Source organism: Rhipicephalus sanguineus, chromosome 4 (genome assembly GCF_013339695.2).
Source record: "Rhipicephalus sanguineus isolate Rsan-2018 chromosome 4, BIME_Rsan_1.4, whole genome shotgun sequence".
NCBI classification, from domain to species: Eukaryota; Metazoa; Arthropoda; class Arachnida; order Ixodida; family Ixodidae; genus Rhipicephalus; species Rhipicephalus sanguineus.
In genome coordinates, this window is record NC_051179.1 from 115,424,394 (window position 1) to 115,444,861 (window position 20,468).

At 48.5% G+C, this 20,468-nt stretch overlaps 1 protein-coding gene across 1 annotated transcript in view; it reads left to right on the plus strand.

Annotated features, from left to right (window-relative positions):
• LOC119391529 (glucose 1-dehydrogenase 2) overlaps positions 1-20,468 on the plus strand; it is an 85,281-nt gene that overhangs the window by 3,410 nt on the left and 61,403 nt on the right. The window contains exon 2 of the mRNA XM_037659207.2: positions 17,137-17,276. Coding sequence (XP_037515135.1) covers positions 17,137-17,276 — 140 coding nt within the window. The remainder of the gene's footprint in view (positions 1-17,136; positions 17,277-20,468) is intronic.

The following is a 20,468-nucleotide window of genomic DNA, read 5'->3' on the forward strand; positions in this document are numbered from 1 at the left end:
GTGACTAACGCGCTACTCATGCTGCCCGCCATCTATGCTGATGCTACGCGCATGTTTCTAATTCTGATGCACAGCGCGTGTTCGCATTTCAACTTGACAAAAGGGATCCGCCTGAAAACGAAACTTAACTGGCTACCCTCTACAAAATTTCACTACTTGAAGATAGAATTCTAGTATGTAAACAGTCTACTAATCAACGTCTCTGGCGGCAAGCTACCGTATGAGCTTTTTTGTCTGTTCAGCCTGTGCGACCGCGGCATACTGCTTCTTCACTCTATTTCACTGCAACAACGTGCAAGATAACGCATGCACTGCCGCCACACGCTGAATAAAGCTTCAAATTTTTCGTAATAATCCCAAGCTTCGCTATTTAATCCAGGCTTGACTACATTCAAAATCAGAACCATATAAATAATAAAATAAAATGTTCATCAGTTATCTCTGGCGTATAGAGATATTCTAATTGCGGAGAGTGTAGTCGCAAGGACGTGTCGCCTGCGCCTTGTTCACATTCGAGTGGAGCTGCAATTACGACACTATTCGGATGAAGTGTGGGCGCAAACATGCTTTGCATGTGCCCTGTTCGCATTCGACTGATGAAAGAAAGCTAATGATCGAAAGAGGAGACACGCGCTTCACGTGCTCGACAAAGGCGTCAAAAGTGGCTCACAGCGAGTGTGCAGATGGATAACGGGGCATTCGTGGTATTTCGGTGTTAAGATATTTCGCTGATAACGGCAGCAGGCGCTGGCACGCTGCATTGCGCAGTCTCTTGTGTTTCAAGCGACGAAGTTGCGCGCGAGCGTTGCGCTCTTGTCGAGATGCTACGCTTTATGTAACCATTTCTTGCGTGCTGCTTTCCACGCTATCTTCGTTCGCTAACTATGGTAAGGCAAACCCGTTAAAAGGCAGGCAAACGAGAATCTCGGCGCATACTGCATAGCATGCATCCACGTTCTTAAATCTCATGAAAGCTAATTCCGACCAAAAATTGCTTGCGAAAATTGGGGTACAAAAATTGGCCGCGTATCTAAGTGCTTCGGTGCAAATGTCGTCGAAAGACGATAGTCTTCTGCCATTTATCTTTTGCCTTGCCTCAGACAGCGCCTCCTCTATGTTGAATCGGCCGCATCTGGCTGGCATTGATAAAATAGAGGAGGCGCTGCGTGAGATATGGACGCCATCTGGCAGTGGCGTCGGGAAACATGAGCTTGTGCAGAACCCAGGGCCACTGCCAGGTGGCAGTACCATATCGTCGGCAGAGGGCTTTTTTTGCATAGCATCGCATTTTCAGCACAGCCTAAGAAACGCTAGGGTCTTTAGAATTACGTATCTATGTACTTTCTAGTAAAGGAACACACAACCTAATACTTACGCAATGTTGCGCCAGAGATATGTGTAATATTTGTTTTTTGATAGACAATGTTCACAAGTATGAACGCAGCTACCAGTTCAAGATGGCTGGGCGTTCAGCAAGTGCTTCAATTTTGGCCGGGTGGCTGAATCGTGTCACAGAATAACAGACAGACAGAAAGCAAAATTTCTGCGTTCAAGTATTTCAAGAAAGGCTTTCATCTTTAAGAAACTCACGGTGTCCCTTATGCAATCACCTAAGACGACTCCAAGGCGAAAGCCATCTTTTTTTTTCTCAGTCAATGTATTGATCGTGCCCCGTCACCCTGAGAAGGTTTTCTGCAGCTAGCGTGGTTTTGCACTGCCTCCAGGATCGCAGGCACTTCGGTTGGTTTTGCACTGCCTGCGTGATCGGACCACCGTTGACCAAGCAAAGACGTCATGAGATGACAGTATCACTTGACGTCGTGTGATATGATGCCACATAGACGTACATAAGAAATTTTGGCGATCTTTGACGTCATGTGGTGACGTCATCACGTGATCATTTTTTCATTCTGTCATATCGACGCCGCCGACGGGAAACGCCGGTCAATTTTCGTGTTTGATGAGGCATCTAATGCTCGTCCTAATAAACCTGAGATAGATCACTGTGCACCTGTAGCTCATCTGGCTGTGTGTAGTTCTATGTCTTTCCGTACTCCTGCACGTAACCTATTTCAGCATGTAACGATGCGATAGAAAGACATGAGAATGGTGTGGCCCCTTCGTGCCCTACTGTTCGCATTTGTTTTAATCGTGCTGTGTCCTTGACCAGGCCTTATAGTCATGCTTGAATGTATCATGCACGGCTCAAGGGTGTTTATATTTCCAGATTCATTACAAGCGCTTGAAAATTAATGTTGACAGCGGAGCGCGTAGTGTCGCGCAGTTCGCATTTCTTTTACCTGGATAGTACGCCTACGTGCATGGATGTGCAAGTGAAAACTGCAGCGCTTTCTTGCCTTATCACTCAAACAACAATGGTAGCGTTCATTCGCAGCTGCAAAAGCGCACCCAATTCTTAACACACGCGTTATTCCATGTAAGAAACTCACAGGGTCCCTTACGCATTCACTTACGACGACTCGAAGGCGAAAACCATCTTCTTCGTCTCATTCGATGTATTGATCCTGCCCCGCCACCCTCCGAAAGCTCTGCGCACCTGGCGTGGTTTTGCACTGCCTCCAGGATCGGAGGCACCTGACCTGGTTTTTCACTGCCTCCGTGATTTGCCCACTTTTGACCAAACTACGATGTCATGTGATGACGGCATGATGCGACGCCACGCCGAAATTTGTGACATCATGATGACGTCACATGGTGACGTCATCATATGTTGATTTTTTTATATAACTCGTCCCCGACGCCGCGGGACGCCGACGGTCAAATTTTGCGTTTGATGGGACAGTTATATTGAGGTTTTCACGTTAATAAACACCGCGTCGAGTCGTTGCTTTGGCCGCGCTGGACCAAATATGGCGGCAGGCAAGACGGTTGCGATACTTTTCCCGTTCCATTTATTTTTGGGCATGTTGCATACTGTCATTTATGACTGTATAGTCGTTGATCGTTGCACAACTTTTGCTTCGCTGTACTTCCGGTGCCAAGCTATGACGAAAAAAAGAAACGAAAAAAACATGGCCCTGGTGCTGCCAATTGCTAGCATCCCGGTTAGCTCAATGTGAATCGGTAGAGCGGCCGCCCCAGAAAGGCATTCGTCCCGGTTTCGATCCCCGTATCGGGAAGATTTTTCCTTGAACTAGACGCTTTCCTTTCTGAGAAATCCCTACGAATTTAGTTGTGGATTCGGCTACGCTCAGGTGGCTGTCGATTAACTCCTTCATAACCTCTCAGCCACCTTGCGGGATTCCGCAGAACTCATTTGCCGGGAGGAAAAAACGCATTGTCATAAGTAATGCGTCATGAGTACAAACGACCGGAGGGTCGCCACATGTGGTATCACTGCATCAAAAGAACAAGAAAAAGAAAGCATGCTCGAGCAGCCCCGGGCTTATCTCGTGGCGGTTGTAGTCGCCAGAGCGGCAGAGAGCGCCTCAGTGCAGCGATATCCAGCATCCTCGCCCACTGCCAGACAAACAAACTCGGAGGTCACAGAACACACTGGGAGGTGGAAGCCTTCATTTTTGCGGTGCTAGATGGACGAACTGAAGTACAAGGTTGCCTTGGTTACTGGTGAGTGCCATTTGTTGCTAATTAATGGAACACGTGCGGCGATATGGAGTAGCGTTCATCCTGTGTTATTGGTGGTAGCACAACCGCGCGCTGTTCATCTTTTGTCCTGGCGGATAGCGTTCAAGAGAAGAGCTTACGCCACCGATATGTGAGTGCTTGTGAAACAACGCATATAGCCAACGTCACATGGCTGTACTTTGAGGAAGTGAATTTACATCCCTTTGTTTGTTTAAGGAAAATGTTGCATTTACTTAATGGAAAGAAATATTGGGACCAATACCACTAGATCGTCCGAAAGTATGAATAAGTGGCGCACTTATTGCCGACTGACCAATTGTACAGTTAAACGCCGCTCTGTCCCGAGTAGTGAGACAGGGAATGACGAAATAAAATCTCCGCATAGCAATGTATGCACGTATCAATGTCGGAGCAGCACAGACTTCTTAAGCGAACATCTCCTTGCATTCCACACGAACAGGATAAGAGTTAGCTCTCTCACGTGATTTGTTGCAGACGTGAGCACACTCAGGTTTTTCAGCTTTTCAAGATGGCATATTTTAATTGTGGCAAATAATGGATGGCGAAGATCTCCGCTACTTGCGTTGTCATGCAGACCAACAACACTGCGGTGCCACGAGGTAGGAGCGAAAAATTTCCAGTGTGACCCGGATTGGTGCCAGCGCTGAACCTTGGCGGTGTAGTACCTACGACGGCTTATTGTAGGGACGCCGCATTCTTTGTCAGGGCGAGTCACCCATGAAACGTCGGTCGTAGTTAGTGATGCATTCCAAGGAGTTCTTGGCGCGGCGTACGGATATACCCGCGCAACGTTGAATCTTAGTCCATTCCGCTTCTTTAGACGTGGATGCCGAAGTTCGTAGTGCATGAGAACGCTTACGGTCACCGTCTTGTTCGAATTAAATAAAGAGGCACGCGTTAGTCGGGAGCGTCTTCACTGCTGCACTCCTCATTGCTACTACGGCTGTGGTGATTGACACCAATGAACGCTTCTGCGACAGAAAGTCATAGCCAGCCACAATGACTCAACAGCTCGCGTAGCTGAACCCCCGAGCAAAAGATTACGGAATGCATACTGAAATTGAGTTTCGTCTCCGCCTCTAAATGTACCTATCAAGTGAGTAATGATTTCCATTAGTGTGTAGGAACCTTCCAGTGCATCCTTCGACTTAAGTTGTTCTTCAGGACTTCTTCTTGGGCAAGTTGGTGTTTGCTAAACATGATCTAGTAGCTATAAACTCGAAAATAAAAGAAAGCAGGAGAACGAGTAATGAAAGAGAGGTGCTACATTCACAAATGTTTATTGGGAATGAATGCTTCCTATACGCACATAAATATGCATGGTATACATGGATCTACTCTGCTCGGAGATTAAAACGCGATACTCGGAGGGCGTGGCTGCTGGCTGTGAGTGTGAGGTTTTGGGCGAGAGTGTTCTTGACGCATGGTGACTGCATCCGGTAGACAGTCTGTGGCTCTCGGTGGCGCCGGGGGGCGCTGCAATCCTTCGTAACCTGAGCCCGCCAGCTACAGCCGCATCGCGCGGCGCGGCACGCGAGCGCAGTGTTCTGAAGCTATGGCAAGCAGTGCTCCGCCGGCGCCACCAAGAGCCACAGACTTAACGGCTGTCTAACGGATGCAATCACCACGTGTCATGAACGCTCTCGCCCAGACCGTCAACCTCACCGCCAGGAGCCACGCGCTCCGAGTATCGCATTTCGATCACCGAGTAATCTACACATCAAGCACACAAGCGTTACGCTTTACGGTGCTCAGGTCAGATTGTTTAGGGTTCGAAAATGATGACAACTCACTAGTGCCCTTTGTCTTGTTTTTATGCGTCTGCGCAAGTGTACTTCTTTATATCCATGAGCAAAAGTACACGGACCACGGGAGCGCGTGCCAAAATTGCAATCTTCGCCGGCTATTGGCGAGCCGTCTGCTGTCTAGAGCATTGCTATGGCCGCATGACACCTCTAAGCTACCACGACGAGTGAGCTCAAGAAACACTCAATAAATAACGAGCGAGAGCTCGAAAAGAAACTGAAATGTATCTCGTGACCATGGTGCGTTTATTTCACAGACGCCTTCTTCTTTTACCACTTAGACCCGATGAGATCCGGGCTATCTCTCAGTCAGCATCAACAACGCAAACATAAGCGCCGCAAAAATAGATTAGAGCCGTGTGAGCCTATCTCTTTGAAGATCATGTGTTTACTTGCGCTAGCAATCTTTGAAAAGAGATTTCCACAGACTAGCCTACTGATAGGTGCTTAACAGGCACGAGCGATCGCCTCTCCCTCCCCTCTGTCAGGGTCAGCGAACTGTCTCCGTTTCCGCTCAACATCACTGCAGCACAAACGCGTGCACCTAAGTTATCCGTGAACTGTAATGCAAGGCGATGGACTTACGTGTCTTCATTCCAGTTCATTGGTTCCTTTAAAATGCGTCATATTTGAGCTACCTCTCCGACCTCGTGCCAGAATGCCGCTGAAACCTCGGCACCATCTAGACGTGTATGTGGCAAAACACAAGTACATGCTGATCACACCCCATGCGAAAGCAAATGCTTAACAGTTTTAGTTATTTGTTTGCAGAATCTTTGACCAGATGCTCGACTTCAAAGGAAGCTCGTGCGAATCAATTCATTCGCTATTCTCTCTGCCGCATGTGAGAGAAGAGAGAGGTACTTTTTTATTAGAAAAAGAGAGTTTTGCCGGCGTCTATATGCCGCTGGCATGCTGCTATTTGTAGGTATGGGGAACGGGATTAAAAGGTTCCAGTAGAGCGGGAAGAAAATAATAATAAAAAGAAAGAATATAAACAAATATCAAATGCGCAAGTGAACCTAATAGAAATATTTACAACTAGGTTGTCAGGTAAGTTAAGGCTTTTGTATGTGAAATAGTCAATGATTAACGTTTTCCGACTAGGCCGATTTCTCACAGGTGACTGAATAGTGACTGTAAAACCCGTCGCTGTTTTAAATGTGGTGGTGGTAAAAAGCGTTTATTGCAAAAAATGAGAGGTGTCAGCCTCACACTTGGGCTTTACATGCTGGATGGTGTCTGTAGTCCGGAACACCATTTGGTCGAGGTCAGCAGCCTGGCTCTCCGGACCAAGGCCTTCTGAGCCTGAAGATCTGAGCACCCAGTCAAGGTCGCCTCCCAATCCTCTGGGGTAGGGTTAGGGGTTAGGGCTGGATTACGCTGACAGGCCCAGACCATGTGGTAGGTATCAGCTACGTGCCCACAGTATTGGCACCTGCCATAGGGTCAAAATGTTTTACGATAGCGGGGCAAAGCATGGTATTAGTAAAAAGCCCCATGAGGACTCGTTCGCTTGCCTTTCCCGAAGCTTTAGCTGGGGTAGGATATAGGCAGTGACTAGCCTTATAATAATCTGCGTTATCTCTGAAATCAAGAAGGAAGCTCCCTGCTTCCTCGTCGGGAGTTTTGTCGGGAAATGGGCAGGTGCATTAGCAGCCTCGTTCCCCCTGGAGTACCAAATATGTGTTTAGGCGAGGGATCAGTGGCCCTTATCATAGTCCCTGACTATGCCCTTATGCAAGCTTGCAGTATCCTTCCGGCGAGTGGGTTGATCCAACCTGCTGTGTAGTTGCGGCACCCGTAGCGTAAGTCCGTGTTGATGTGTTTAGAGCAAGAGTCCAAGGCAGCGAGGGCCGGGCAAGGGCCCTTATATGCTGTGCAACGTTAGCTGGTCGTGACAAACCATGTTCATTTGTCGCTCAAACAATTGTCTCTCGTCGCGGTACGCGGGGCATTCAAGTAACATGCGCTCCACTGTTTCTATAGAATTGTATTTTGTTATTGTTGTTGTGCCAGTTGCCACACTGAAAATTATGATTAGGTGGTCTTTCGTGGTCTTTATTGCCCATTTTATTGCACTTACGATACTTTCTGCTAATTGTAATCGGCGCAGTTCAGTATATATGATTACGTGTGTTAATTATTATTTCCTCTGTTCTGATGCATGCTGTAATCGTTTTTCGCCTTTACAATGTTGCTTTACTAAAACAATTTTTTTCTTCAACCGACGTACTCTTCCATATCGAGCTTCTACGTGTAAACTACATGATTACCTTGGAAGTAGTTTCATGCAGTTTACTTCAGATGCCTATTAGGCATCTAAAGTAAACAACATGATAAAGTAAACAACATGGTCGAAAGTGTCCAACGGCGCCAAATGCTTAGGTTGTTAGGTTTTCTCAAGTTCTTAACGATTCACGCATTACAAACTTGTTTTACCGGTTTTTCGGGACGGCGTTATATTTATGCGCGAATTTTGTTTTTGAGTTATCCCGCCTACAAATTCACTATGTGTGCTCATAGGAACGATCAGGCATGGTTGCTAGCGCTTTAAAACCGAGACCGAGCCGACGCAAAATTTCCGTTTTCGGTTTCCACAAAACCACCCGTTACATACAGTACAGCTTTTTCTCCAGAAATTATTCATCCAGTGCGTCTCTTGCCAAGCTGAATTTCTGCAGATATACCGTCGGTCTCCTAGTATCTTTCAGTCACCTGCTTGTTGCCGGTGGGAATGTATTTTAGGTGCGAAGCACCTTAGGGGCTCGGCTTGTCGCTGTCTAATGTCGTCGGGGTGTGTCATGTAGTCACGGTCCATCATTAAACGGGTATGCACCACGAAAACGGGGTAAGTCCCACAACTCGCCAACGGTCCACTAAAAATGCAGAAGGCAACAGTAGGCCCAGTAAATAGCCGATGACGTTAGTGTAGTTGAAACACCCTTCCCTACATGCCGTAGAGAACTGAAGCCGGGTATGTAGGGAAAAAGCGGAAGAAGAAAAAGAAATCGCCAGGCCTGCGCGGAACACGCAGCACAGTCACAGCGAAAGCTGGACGAGCGGACTCTGTAGATCCCGTTGTACAGCCTCTTGGGGCAACGAATAGAAGTATACACACGCGAGGTACCCGCTAAGCCATAAATCATCGGAATTTTCATGAAGTAGGGAAGCATCCACTATGCCATTATTCGTCATTGTGCGGAGAAGCGTCCTACCCGCTATACGTCTTTAGGGCATTATGTGCACTTTGTGCTGTGGTTGATGGCGATGAACAATTATGGCTGAGCCTTTTATAATAGGTTGGAAGCAATGAACGGCCTGCTCACTCGTTGCGCAATTCACGTTATGTGACGTCTGGTTGTTATTTTACTCTTCTACGACGCAATATTAGTACGATTTCTTGCCCGACATGACACCTGAATAGGGCATTTTTGCGAAGGAGTTTCAAGCACCGGCGTGGCTCTGTGGTAGAATACTCGACTGCTACGCAGCGGCCCGTGTTCAAATCCCATCCGTTGCCAGAATTCTTTTCTGACATTATTTTTCCTTATGTCGCGCGAGAGCGGTTACGGGCAGAGGCGGCAACGCACAACTACGGCGCCAGAATTGGCTCTTGTTGTGATCTCATATCAGCTTTCGCTATATTATATATAAGGGGCCCAAACACCATGACTTTCACCAGAGCCATGGCCGAGAGCACAGAGTGGCTGCTTACCAATGACTAGGTATGTGGTGTGTGGAAGCAAAGTATAACACGTACCACCGGTTGTATCTGTCGCCCAGATTGACGTCAGTCAGTAAGAGTCGCCGACATTCCAAGAAGTGTTTTCCCGTTTCATTTTTTTCATTTCGCGCGATAGTGGTTACGGACACCAGCGGCGGACAACTACCCCACTGCCGTTGTGATCTGATAAGAGCTTTCGCTGTAAGAGAGGGAGCAGAAGAGAAGGACAAGAAGAAAGAAATTACACATCATCTCCCCCTACGGGCAACCATGGTGGGATGCGAAAGCATCGCGGGGGGTGAGCATCGAGTTTCCGTTTCTCTTATGTGACTTATGAGACGGTGGTTGTGGAGGCGTTTGAATTACCGCTTGCCGATGCTGAAGCTTACGTTCGGCTTCCCGAGCCTTCCTCTGCTCCTCGGCGGTGGCGCTGCCGCTGCAACTAGCGCCGACGTTGACGTTCTTCATGGCGTTTCCGACACCGTTGCACAGAGAGAGAATGACGGAAGCACAGCGAACGCGCGTTTTCGCAGCCTCGCAGCCTCGAAATTCGCTTGCCGGCGTTGCCGTTTACGTTCAGCTTCGCGAGCGTCCATAGCGCCGTTGCGAAGGAGAGTGCAACGGGAGCGAGCGCGCGCCGCATTGTATACGAGCGCACAGCTGTGGCGGAGAGAGAGAGAAACGGGAGAGGAGAAACGAAGCGGAGGCAGCGCTCGCGCCACCTGTTCCACCCCACCTCCTCGCGCTCACGTGAGGAGAGGGGGGAGAGTTGGCGCATGCGCAGTATGGATGCGGAAGTCGCAGAACGGACACTGCCCCGAGCATAAGATGCTTTCGCATCTAAAAGAAGAAGCATCTGGTAAGCTGCATTCCGACGCAGTTTTCCGACGTCGTTAGAAGAGCAGAAACACCCCTGCATGCCCGGTTTCAGGCTTGGCACCACTAGTGCCTCATCAAAGAAATTTCTCTCAAAACACTGCACGCTTCGCACCTCCCCAAGTTTCATGTTAGTGGAGCTGAAACACTCTTGCCTACATGCTTCGGACCTCCCCAATTTTTTTTATAACGATAGCAATTATATGGACACTCTCGTGTTACTTTTGCCGTAGCCGTCATGGCCGGTATGTGTAGTATATGTATGTATATATACATAAAAGCCACAAATAAAAATAATTCAGGATAAAAAACTTTCGAAGCGCACGACCGCCGTTTCAAACCTACCACCCCTCCCTCCGCAGCGCGATGCCTTAGACCACCATGCGTCGTTGGTTATCCATGTAGAAGAACTGATAGCTGGGCCAGTTGGTGATAATACTTGAACATGTTTAACACAGCGCAACGACGACGAGGACACAAGAGAAGAGGAGACAAACCACAGCGCTGACTCGCAACTGAATATTTTATTAGAAGACAAGAACGAAAAAAGGGGGGCACTTCAACCCTACACCCATGTGACACACAAAACTAATGAAACGGCAAGTCAGCTGACATCCTGAATAATAAAGAGCCTCACGCAGACCACGTGTACTCTCCAGCACCAGAGAAGTTAAGATATCGTGCTATCTAGAAACCTAACCTCGCTATCATGTAGGGCAATACGATATCTTAACTTCTCTGGTGCTGGAGAGTACACGTGGTCTGCGTGAGGCTCTTTATTATTCAGGATGTCAGCTGACTTGCCGTTTCATTAGTTTTGTGTGTCACATGGGTGTAGGGTTGAAGTGCCCCCCTTTTTTCGTTCTTGTCTTCTAATAAAATATTCAGTTGCGAGTCAGCGCTGTGGTTTGTCTCCTCTTCTCTTGTGTCCTCGTCGTCGTTGCGCTGTGTTGAACATGTTCAAGTTGGTTATCCAGGCTACTAACGACAGAATATAAACGCACGCGCCGTTACGTGAAACGCACGGGACGCCGCACGTGGCGAAATTAAAATTACGCGATACGCGGGCCATGCTGCATCAATAGGCAGTTTTAGAATAGCGTACGCTTAGTTAGCGTTAGCGTTTGCGGCCCGCTATTTCCGTCACTTAACGGGAGCCCGCAAGCGGTTAGCGTACGACGCATGCGCAGTTGCGCGAAAAGCCAACGCAAAGCTTTGCGTACGCTATTCTAAAACTGCCTATTGTACGCGCTGCGTTTGCGTCGTATCGCTGGCGACCCGCGCTAGTTTTTTCATTTTGGGGTTGTAGCGCCGCGCCACTCGTGGACAGTCGGCCAGGGAAAAAGAAGAGTGTCCCGTGGCTCGTGAAGGCGCGAGCTAGTGGAAACGCTTTGGTTCTTGTATACGCCTTGTGCACCGCCTATAGAGGCGCCACTGATAGCCACCTAGCGGGCGCCGCCGACGGTACGTGCGGGAAGCCGAGCAGACGACAGCGCTTTGCACAGCTTTGCTGTGAGGAGATAGATGAAGTTCGCGGCTGCTATTTCCCCTTCGTGCGGGTGCCAGACAACTAATCCTGCGCTGGCAGCTGCAGGAAAGGCGCGGGCCTCTACGAAAGTGGACTTGTGCACGATGTTTGTTACAAACGATCGCTGTTTGTTACAAACAGAGCGCGCGCATCGAAAAAATAAGTATAAAAAGGCACCTAAAGCGCGCCAAGCGCGCCCCTTACCCTCTCCGCAGAAGACGCCACCGACACAGCCAACGCACGCGAAACATCGGGATATTCGAGAAAGCAAAGCAGCGCCAGCGGCGCCGTCTGATTCCGCAGACGAATCGGTGAGAGGATCTAGCCCTTTCCCAAGCTTTCGCTGTGCTACGCACAGACGAATCACACGCACCTTCCCGAACCCAGGCGCGAGCCGATACAGGCAATGCAAGCAATGCAAGCGCGCGGCGACGGAGAGTCAGTGAGGAGTCAGTCAGCAAAGAAGTTATGTCGTTCTAGTGATAGCATCGTTCGCTCGACCGCAGAAGACGTGTTGTTTGATGATCGAGTGCTGTGAGTAAAGTATCAAGAGATGACGCCGCGGGAGCAGTGACAAGTTTTGAAGAGGGTCGCCGAGGAGACATGTGATGACCGACTGCGGAGGTGAACGAACGTCCGCGTGGAGTGAATCGTCATGCCGGTGAATATGAAAGGTGCGTCGCGCAGACCAGCGTAACAAGACCCTGCAGTTATGAGGTGCAGCTCGTGGTGAACATCCGCTTTATTTTGTTTACAAAGGTGACGTCTCAATCACTTCTTGTTCTTTCTGAAGTCAACCATTGCTGCATTTCTGTTTCTGTAAATAAATATAGAACTTAGCTTGTAATAACTCGCCCGAACTATAACACTTCTGAAATATAGAACGTTTGAGCGAAGTTCCCTTTGGGGGGCACAGCGGTCGAACCGAACCAACACATGCTCACGCTGATAACTTTGGTCGTCTACCAGTGTCAAAATGATCGAGTGCATCCAGCGAGCACCGATATGGCAGAACGAAACAAGAAGCGACGTGTTAACTCGCACAATGACGAAGCGACTCGCCTTTGCCAACGAACAGCGGCGATCCATTGCTTCCGTCGCTCTTGCTCAAGACGCCTTGCGGTAAGTGAGTAAAACCGTGTTCCGGGCGTGTTTTTGTAGGTGTTTCAGCTCTCCACTCCACAGCAATTGTTATTCGACATCCCTTGAAGTTTCGGCCACCACACATACGACGAACGTTGCTTATTTCACTACGCAAACGTGAACAACGCGGAAACACGCGTACAACGACGTAGGAAACCACGGCGGCCGTCTGCTTGCTCACCCGAGAGTAATGAGCGAGTTCGCCGCCTATGGCGCTTCCGTCGGCGCGCACTAGGCGTATACGCTTATGCCACAGGAGGGAAGAAACGAGACGGCTGAACCAAAATCACAGTCTATATCTTACACGATGACTTAGAATCCGGAAGCTAAAATTACAGCGCAAACGCAGAAGACACCCACAAAGAAAAGAAACGTACGACGCAAGCGCTGAATGACTAACAAGTGCTTTATTCTTTCATACGCCAATGCATATATAAGCCCAAGGCAGCCTTACCGCCAGGCGGATCCCGTGACGGTGCGCGCCAAGGACGCCGCTGCGAAACGGGCTCAACGAGAAGCGAATCCCGAGACCATGATTGCTTCAGGAGCTTCGGCCAAGCTCTTCATGATTCACCCGTGGATATGCGGCAATTTTTTTTCTTCTCTTGAGGTCGCGCGCTCTCCCGTTTTGTTCGCCGCCGAAATGAGGGCGCTACAGGGTCTTGGGACAGCGCAAGCGCCAGAGTCCGAGAGTGGCTTGCGTTTTGCGCAAGCGCCCTGGCGGCTTGCAAATTTCTTGGGTCCGCAATTCTAACACTCTCTACTGTTTCGTAGGAGATGGGATGTGTGCCTCCGACTTGTACTTTGACACAGAGGGCGTGGTCGACCGTGCTCGCGCGCTTATCTGTTGAGGAGGGGTTTTTGACGCCTTGTGCTTTCAACGCAACGTTTGCGTTGGAGCTATAGATCGCACGAAGGTCACTTTGCTCGCTGCAGCTGCCACGTTTGCGCAAGGAGTGAGCTGCTAGCTAGAAGAGCCAAAGCAGGGGCTAGTTGAAGTAAAAACTGTAGCAGTTCGCACTCGTCCTGTGTATACCTGTGCGTCCTTTTCCTGCGTCCTTCTTTGTGTTTGAGCAGCGTGCTGCAACTGTCGAACTGTGACAATTGTTATTTCGCACTGGCCTTGTGTGTTTTCTTTTCCTGCGTCCTTTGTACTTGGTCGGCGCGCAAGATGTTTCTACCTGCTTGCCGTTTTTCCTGTGACATTCCAATTTCTAGCTATCGCATTCATTGCTTCGCCCTTGAAGCGAAACTGACTTTTTTTGTACAGAATTTCTGCAGTGCGTTTACTGTAAATTGAATTTAAGGAAAGAGATGAACGCAGCAAGTAGGTTCCAGTGATTTTCCGCTTGATGGGTAACTTTCAAGCAAGTAAGAAAGAAACAATGCGAGCAGGACTGCGCTGCAGGAGTAGAACTTTCAAAACTTTGACAGAAACGTTCTAAACGTTGAAAGTGCTTGTGTCTTGTCCGCTTTGTGTCTGTCTTTGGTAGATTTTCGCGCTACCTGCAATGATGTATAACCAATTAGCCAGATCGAATTGTCTATTATGCGCAACAGTTCTGAATTTTTCAATGGAACCTAATAATTACTTTTAGAGCAACCGCACACACACTTGGGGTATAAGGCACGTTATATGAACACTAGAGAAATGCAAAATGTAGAACTTTTGAAACTTTTCCAACACTCCATATGCACGCGACACACAAGTATACAGTTGCGCTACGGTTTATACAGCCATGGTCAAGCTGCAAAGTTTAAGAAGCTGCTCTGTTTCCCGAATTACGACCCTCCATCTCGTGCAGAAGAGGTATGTTCCTTTGAGAACAACGTAATGCCTGAATCAAGTCACTACATTCATTATAGGTAGCAAAGAAACCAGCTCAATTATATTACGCCTCCAAGTTAGCACCTGCTAACCACTGACAGTGCGAAAAATTCCTGTAAAGTCGAGACCAGAGAAATCCTGCAGAACATTGAAGGCAACCACGCACAATGACAACAGAATGTCTTGTATTCAAGCATCGGAAAGTCTCGAGGATCAATTCCACGGAACAGCCACAGGATGTATGCAGAAAACCAACACGCTCAGAATAAAGGAAGGTTGAGTCCACTGAAATGTGACAGGGGTGACAGGAAGTATGGAGGTTGTCTGCGTAAAGGTGGCACTCAATTTTGTGGGGGCAGACAAATTAGAACAGGAACACTGCTGTCCTATTCACCACGCTGTTTTATACACAACGAGAATTGTCACGTGCCATCGTCTGTTCTTATTGTCATTCCTTGCTTTGTCATTTATAGCATGGTTCTGAGCATTAAAGATTCTGCTGGCAGTCAGCTCTTGTCCTGTGTTTTATCCTTATTTGTGTTTCTGTTCTCTTTCATTCCCCCTTTCTTCAGCACAAGGTAGCCAGCCGGTCTAAGAACTGGCTATCCTCCCTGTCTTTCCGCCTGTTTCTTCCTTCCTTCCTTCCTTCCTTCCTTCCTTCCTTCCTTCCTTCCTTCCTTCCTTCCTTCCTTCCTTCCATGTGTAGTTTATTTCATGCTGCCCTTTATTTATGCAACCATACGAACTAGCCCAGCCTTCTACCCTGCTTAGGAAGTACTAAAGTCGAAGAGATGCGATGGAAAAAAAACAATGTAAATCATAAACGGTAATTTCTAAAGATTTATGCATTTCTTGATAGACTTTTTTGAGCTACACTGGGATAGAGTACTACGGATTTAATGTGGTAGCCTTCGGTTTCAAAACGTTCACACGACTGACATACACAAACATTCTTTTTTGCACTCCGTCCCCCCAAAAAATGAAGATGCCTCAGCAGCAATCGTGCCCGAGAGCTACTGATGAGCAGCGAAGTACCACAGACACTGTATTCAGGCAGCATATGGTTCAGTGCTGTGTAGTAGTGACTTATGTGTATAAAAAAAACGAGGCCTGCGCGGAACACACTACACAGTAACCATGAAAGTTGGAGGAGCGGCCTTCGTAAGTCTCTTGTAAGTACAGTTGCTGGTACAGTTGGAAGGTGCCCAGTACGCCATAAATCATCGTCGTTTTGCAAAGTAGTGAAGTACCCACTATGGCATTATTCGTCATTTAGCACAGAAGCGAGAGACCCGCGGCGCGTCTGTAGGGCTTTATGCGCTTTCGTATCTGTTGATTCTGTGGCTGATGACGGTGAAGAATTACGACTGAGCCCTCCGTATGGGTGGGAAGCTTTAAACGACCCGCTCGTTACATGGTGTGACGCTTGGGGTCATATAACTCTTCCGCCACGCAATATTAGATCTGTGAATGTGGTTCCTCGCCCGACATGACGCCTCTATATGCCGTTTTTGCGAGGAAGCCTGAAGCACAGGTGTGGCTCCATGGTAGAACGCTGGACTGCCAGGCAAATTGCGTGGGTTCAAGCCTAAAATCTCGCTCGAACCCAGGTTTTCTTTTTTCTCATTGTGCGCTACAGCTGCGACGGACACCGGGGGCGGCAGAGGCGGACAGCTACGTCACCGAAATCGACTGCTGCGACCTCATCGCATCTTTTTCTGTAAAACTGCGACACCACTGACTTCTGTATATACCAAGTGACCCACGTATGTTGTGGCAAAATGAAATACACACACACACACACACACATGTATATATATATATATATATATATATATATATATATATATATATATAGAGAGAGAGAGAGAGAGAGAGAGAGAGAGAGAGAGAGAAAGAGAGATAGATAGATAGATAGATAGATAGATAGATAGATAGATAGATAGATAGATAGATAGATAGATAGATAGATAGATAGATAGATAGATAGATAGATAGATAGATAGATAGATAGATATGGCAGCTTCGCACTCGTGGTGCCAAGCCTGAAGGCAGAGCGGAGCTGGGCGGCCTTCCTTGTTTCTCTCCTTCTGTTTCTTCTTCGTTCTTTCTCTTTCTTCACTGTCTTTCAGTCCCTCTACATTTATCGCTTCCGTTTTTCGTTCTGTATCTCTCTCTCTCTCTGTCTGTTTATCTGTTTTGGTGCTGCCGTCCTGCCCTATCGTCTCAATCTGAAGGTGAAGACGACAGGAGGAACTGCTAAGTATAACTCTGCCTCTAAAAAGAAGTTTACGTGTCCATCAGTCGCTCTTTTGACGGAGATATCTTGGAATCAATGTTGGCGCAGTTGTCTTATTTCCAAGCTTTACGAAATAAAGAAAAGGAAATCGGCCACGAAGTTAACCCGATTGATCTCGTAGGCTGTACCTTATACTGGGGAGGGATGCGAAAAAGCGCCAAGAAATTTATATGATCAAATGCTAAGGCGCTAGGAGCACCTTATCACTTACATCTCTGTGTCGGCCATTTTCTATAGAAACTTATTTTCTATGAGTCGCTCTGTTCCATCTTAAGGAACTAATACTGCAGTGCTGCCACGCAGGCGCTTCGTCGGGGATTGGCGAAGCAACAGCGCTCCATTTTTCTTCCTTGGGATGTTGGCTGTCACTGACGGCGAGGAATTTGACAGAACTTCACAGAGTCGCCCAAGAATGTCGTACCAGGGGAGCCCCAAAACAAAAGGTGAGATGTCTCGCGGCTTCACTTGCCCAAGGCTGTGCGTCTTCTTTAACGAGGTAATTTCATCATTTCTTTAGGTACATGAAATGTCATGGACACTGTCGGCGGGCTTTTGCCATCGCCGTCATGCTCTTTATAAAGTCCAAATCGAAAACATCACCCAGCGCATTGTATGTTCTAGTAAAAGCGCGCCAGCACGGCTGAAGGAGTAATGAAAAATCACACATTCTCCGCTAAAGGGGACCATGAGGCGATGCGAAGCAGCGTTTCGGCATGTCGAGCCCGCGTTTCAGAGGGGAAGTGGAGAGGGGGAGGGGAGAGGGGAAGTGGGAGAGGAGGTGTGTGGAGAGGGTTCGCGCATGCGCAGTAAGGGTGGTCACGCCGCACACCACCACCACCGGTTTGAACTCCGCCATAAGATACTTCGCATCTAAAAAGCCGGCCATCTCCGTCGCACAAAAAGCACATGCGATAACATCGCCTCGCGTGCGAGGCCTGGTGTCGATGCATCGTCAATTTGAGAGGAAACGCCCCGCTAAGGAGCATGAAGGGGCGCCGCTGGGAGGGTGGTGGCTTTGTCGCTAGATCTCCTGATCGAGCAAACTTTGCTGCGAACTTTGCTGATAAGGGCGTGGTCGCGAACGCTGGCCACGCGCTACCTCGACAGACATCAGGAGACGGCTCGTAAACTTGGTGTGTTCTCAGCGCTCACTTCTCGTTTCGAGAACTGACCGCACGAAGACCGCTTTGCTCCTTGGAACGGCCGTATCCTCTTAAACATGCGTTTTCTTGAGTTACGCGACATCGGACCCAAAAGAGTGATCTGCTAGCCTTACTTCTTATAACATTCCAATTTGTTGCTGTCACATTCTTTCCTTCGTCCTTGTGGCGAAACAGTGAGTTTTTATACAAACCTGCCCAATATTGGACTGGCAGCGCTGCTTTATGTTATTACAAGAGAAGTAGAACGGAGCACGTAGTCTGCACTGAAGTTTGTTACTACAACAAAAAGCGGCCGCGCCAGTTTGAAATCAAAATCAGGACAAAGTTCATTGTCGTCCCGTCCTTGTCCTCGTGTTGTGTACAGTTCCCCCCCCCCTGTGACCATAATTCGTGACCATAAGAAATATTAAAGGGCTCTGCTATTGCACACTATTGTAGTAGACGTGCCTGACAGGCCAACGATATGCGCACAACTACTAATGACGTCGAGCTACCGAGTAACGCTTGGTTCAAAGCGAAAAATCGGGCATATGCTGCTACTCGCTGACTGCTTCGCATGAAATCGATTCTCGCAATGCGTGGGATCCGCCAGAATCGTTTTTCTCTCCTCTGCCACACCCCCCCCCCCCCACCGTGCCATCACATTATAAAACAAGCTCCGAGGTGACGTTGGATGTGGAACTAATCGGGAACTAGTCGAACACCACAGGCATTGGTCTCTAAGGCGGAGGCCAACAGCTTCTACCGTAAGTAACAAGAATGCGCCGGTGTGGCAACGGTGATTTTCCAGACCACATCGATATCAATTTTTATAAAGTTTTTGCAGAAAAAAGACCCACAGATATTTAGCGCTTCGGTATGATAACGTTCTTAGTGCCTTATTTCGAGCAGGGCCGAAAAAAAGAACACTCATATGTTCTCAATGTTTTTCTTATTTCTTTCATTTGGTTCGTGCATAGTTCTGAAGGTAATTACTGACAGCATTCTTCAAGTTAACCTAATAGTAATTTAAGGCCACCGCGCGAGTTTGCACTTTCCGAGCTGAAATGTCAACTTCGCTCGAGAACGCGTAGTATAACCTCACCTATGGGTTCACATACAGAAAACATTCTGCGGATTTTGTTTGCCTATTAAATGACTAGTTAAAAGAATAGCATTGCTGTCTGGTGCGTCCATCAATGCAGCTATGATGTGGCTGAACTCATGACTCGCATCATGAAAAACAAGAATCAATTGAGAAAGAACTTGTGTGGTTTTATGTGGGTGACCTGTGTGGGTTTAATCACTGACTGCGTCAATAGAAATGAAAACCTAGTGTTGAGAAGCTGCTTTGATAGCTGCGAAAGCGATTAAAAAATAAACAGGTCCCAATTTAACCTGCGCTCTAGAAAATTGTCGTAGATGATGAAAACATTCCTTTATTAAAATTTAAAGAAAACGGGGAGGGTCCCTATTCCGGGACTCCTATGGCAACCTCTGCGATAGCCCGGGCCCGCTGGACGAGCGCCCGACAGACCTCGGGGGCGCCTTCGCGAAGGATGCCTTCCCACTGCTCTGGGGTACGGGTGGACCGAAGGATTGGTGGGAGGGGAGGGAAGTAGGCAGCGGTGCACTCTACGGTGACGTGAAATGTTGTGGGGATGGCTCGACATCCTGGACAGGTGTTGGTATAGCGAGTCGGATATAATTTGTGCAGGAAGTGCAGATTTGGAAATGTTCGGGTCTGCAGTCGGCGAAGTGTGACAGCCTCCTCTCGTGTGAAGGGCGCTGGTGGTGGTTGGTATCGCTGTCGTTGGCGTATGTAATGCTGTGTGACCTCGTGATAAGTGAGAAGTGGGGAACCTAGCTCTGTGTTGGCCGCCTCACTGCGCGGGGCTGCTCGGAGGGTGAGTTCTCGAGCGGCCGCATGAGCGCGTTCATTACCCGGCAGTGAGGCATGACCAGGAGTCCAGAGCAGGTGTATTGTGTGGCTGATGTCTGATGCAACTTTGGATGTACGTAAAAGAATAGAATATGAGGTTTCGGGAATGCCGCGACCTGTTAGGAAAGCCCGACATGCCGCTTGCGAATCGGTGATTATGTAGTACGTTTCCGCGGGGAGGCTCAAGGTGTGTTGGATGGCCAGGGTAACCGCCAGAACCTCGCCCGAGTCGGTGGCTGAGCATGGTGAGGAGATCGAGGCAGCACTTACAATCTCATGAGTGCCGCTAACCACCACTGCCGTGTGCACGTTTGCCATGCAAGCCGCATCCGTGTAATAGACCCTATCCTCCTCAACCTCGCTGAGAGTGCGGTTTAGGTATCTCACTCGTGCCCGCCGACGACCGGTGTTGCGATCAGGGTGCATGTTGCGTGGTAGGGGATGCACGCGAAGTACTCGAGCTATTTGGAGCGGCACGGAAGTCCCCTGTGTTTCCGGAGGTGCAGGGGGCACTGGGTGACCCAGGCGGGTTAGTAGCTGTCTACCCGTTG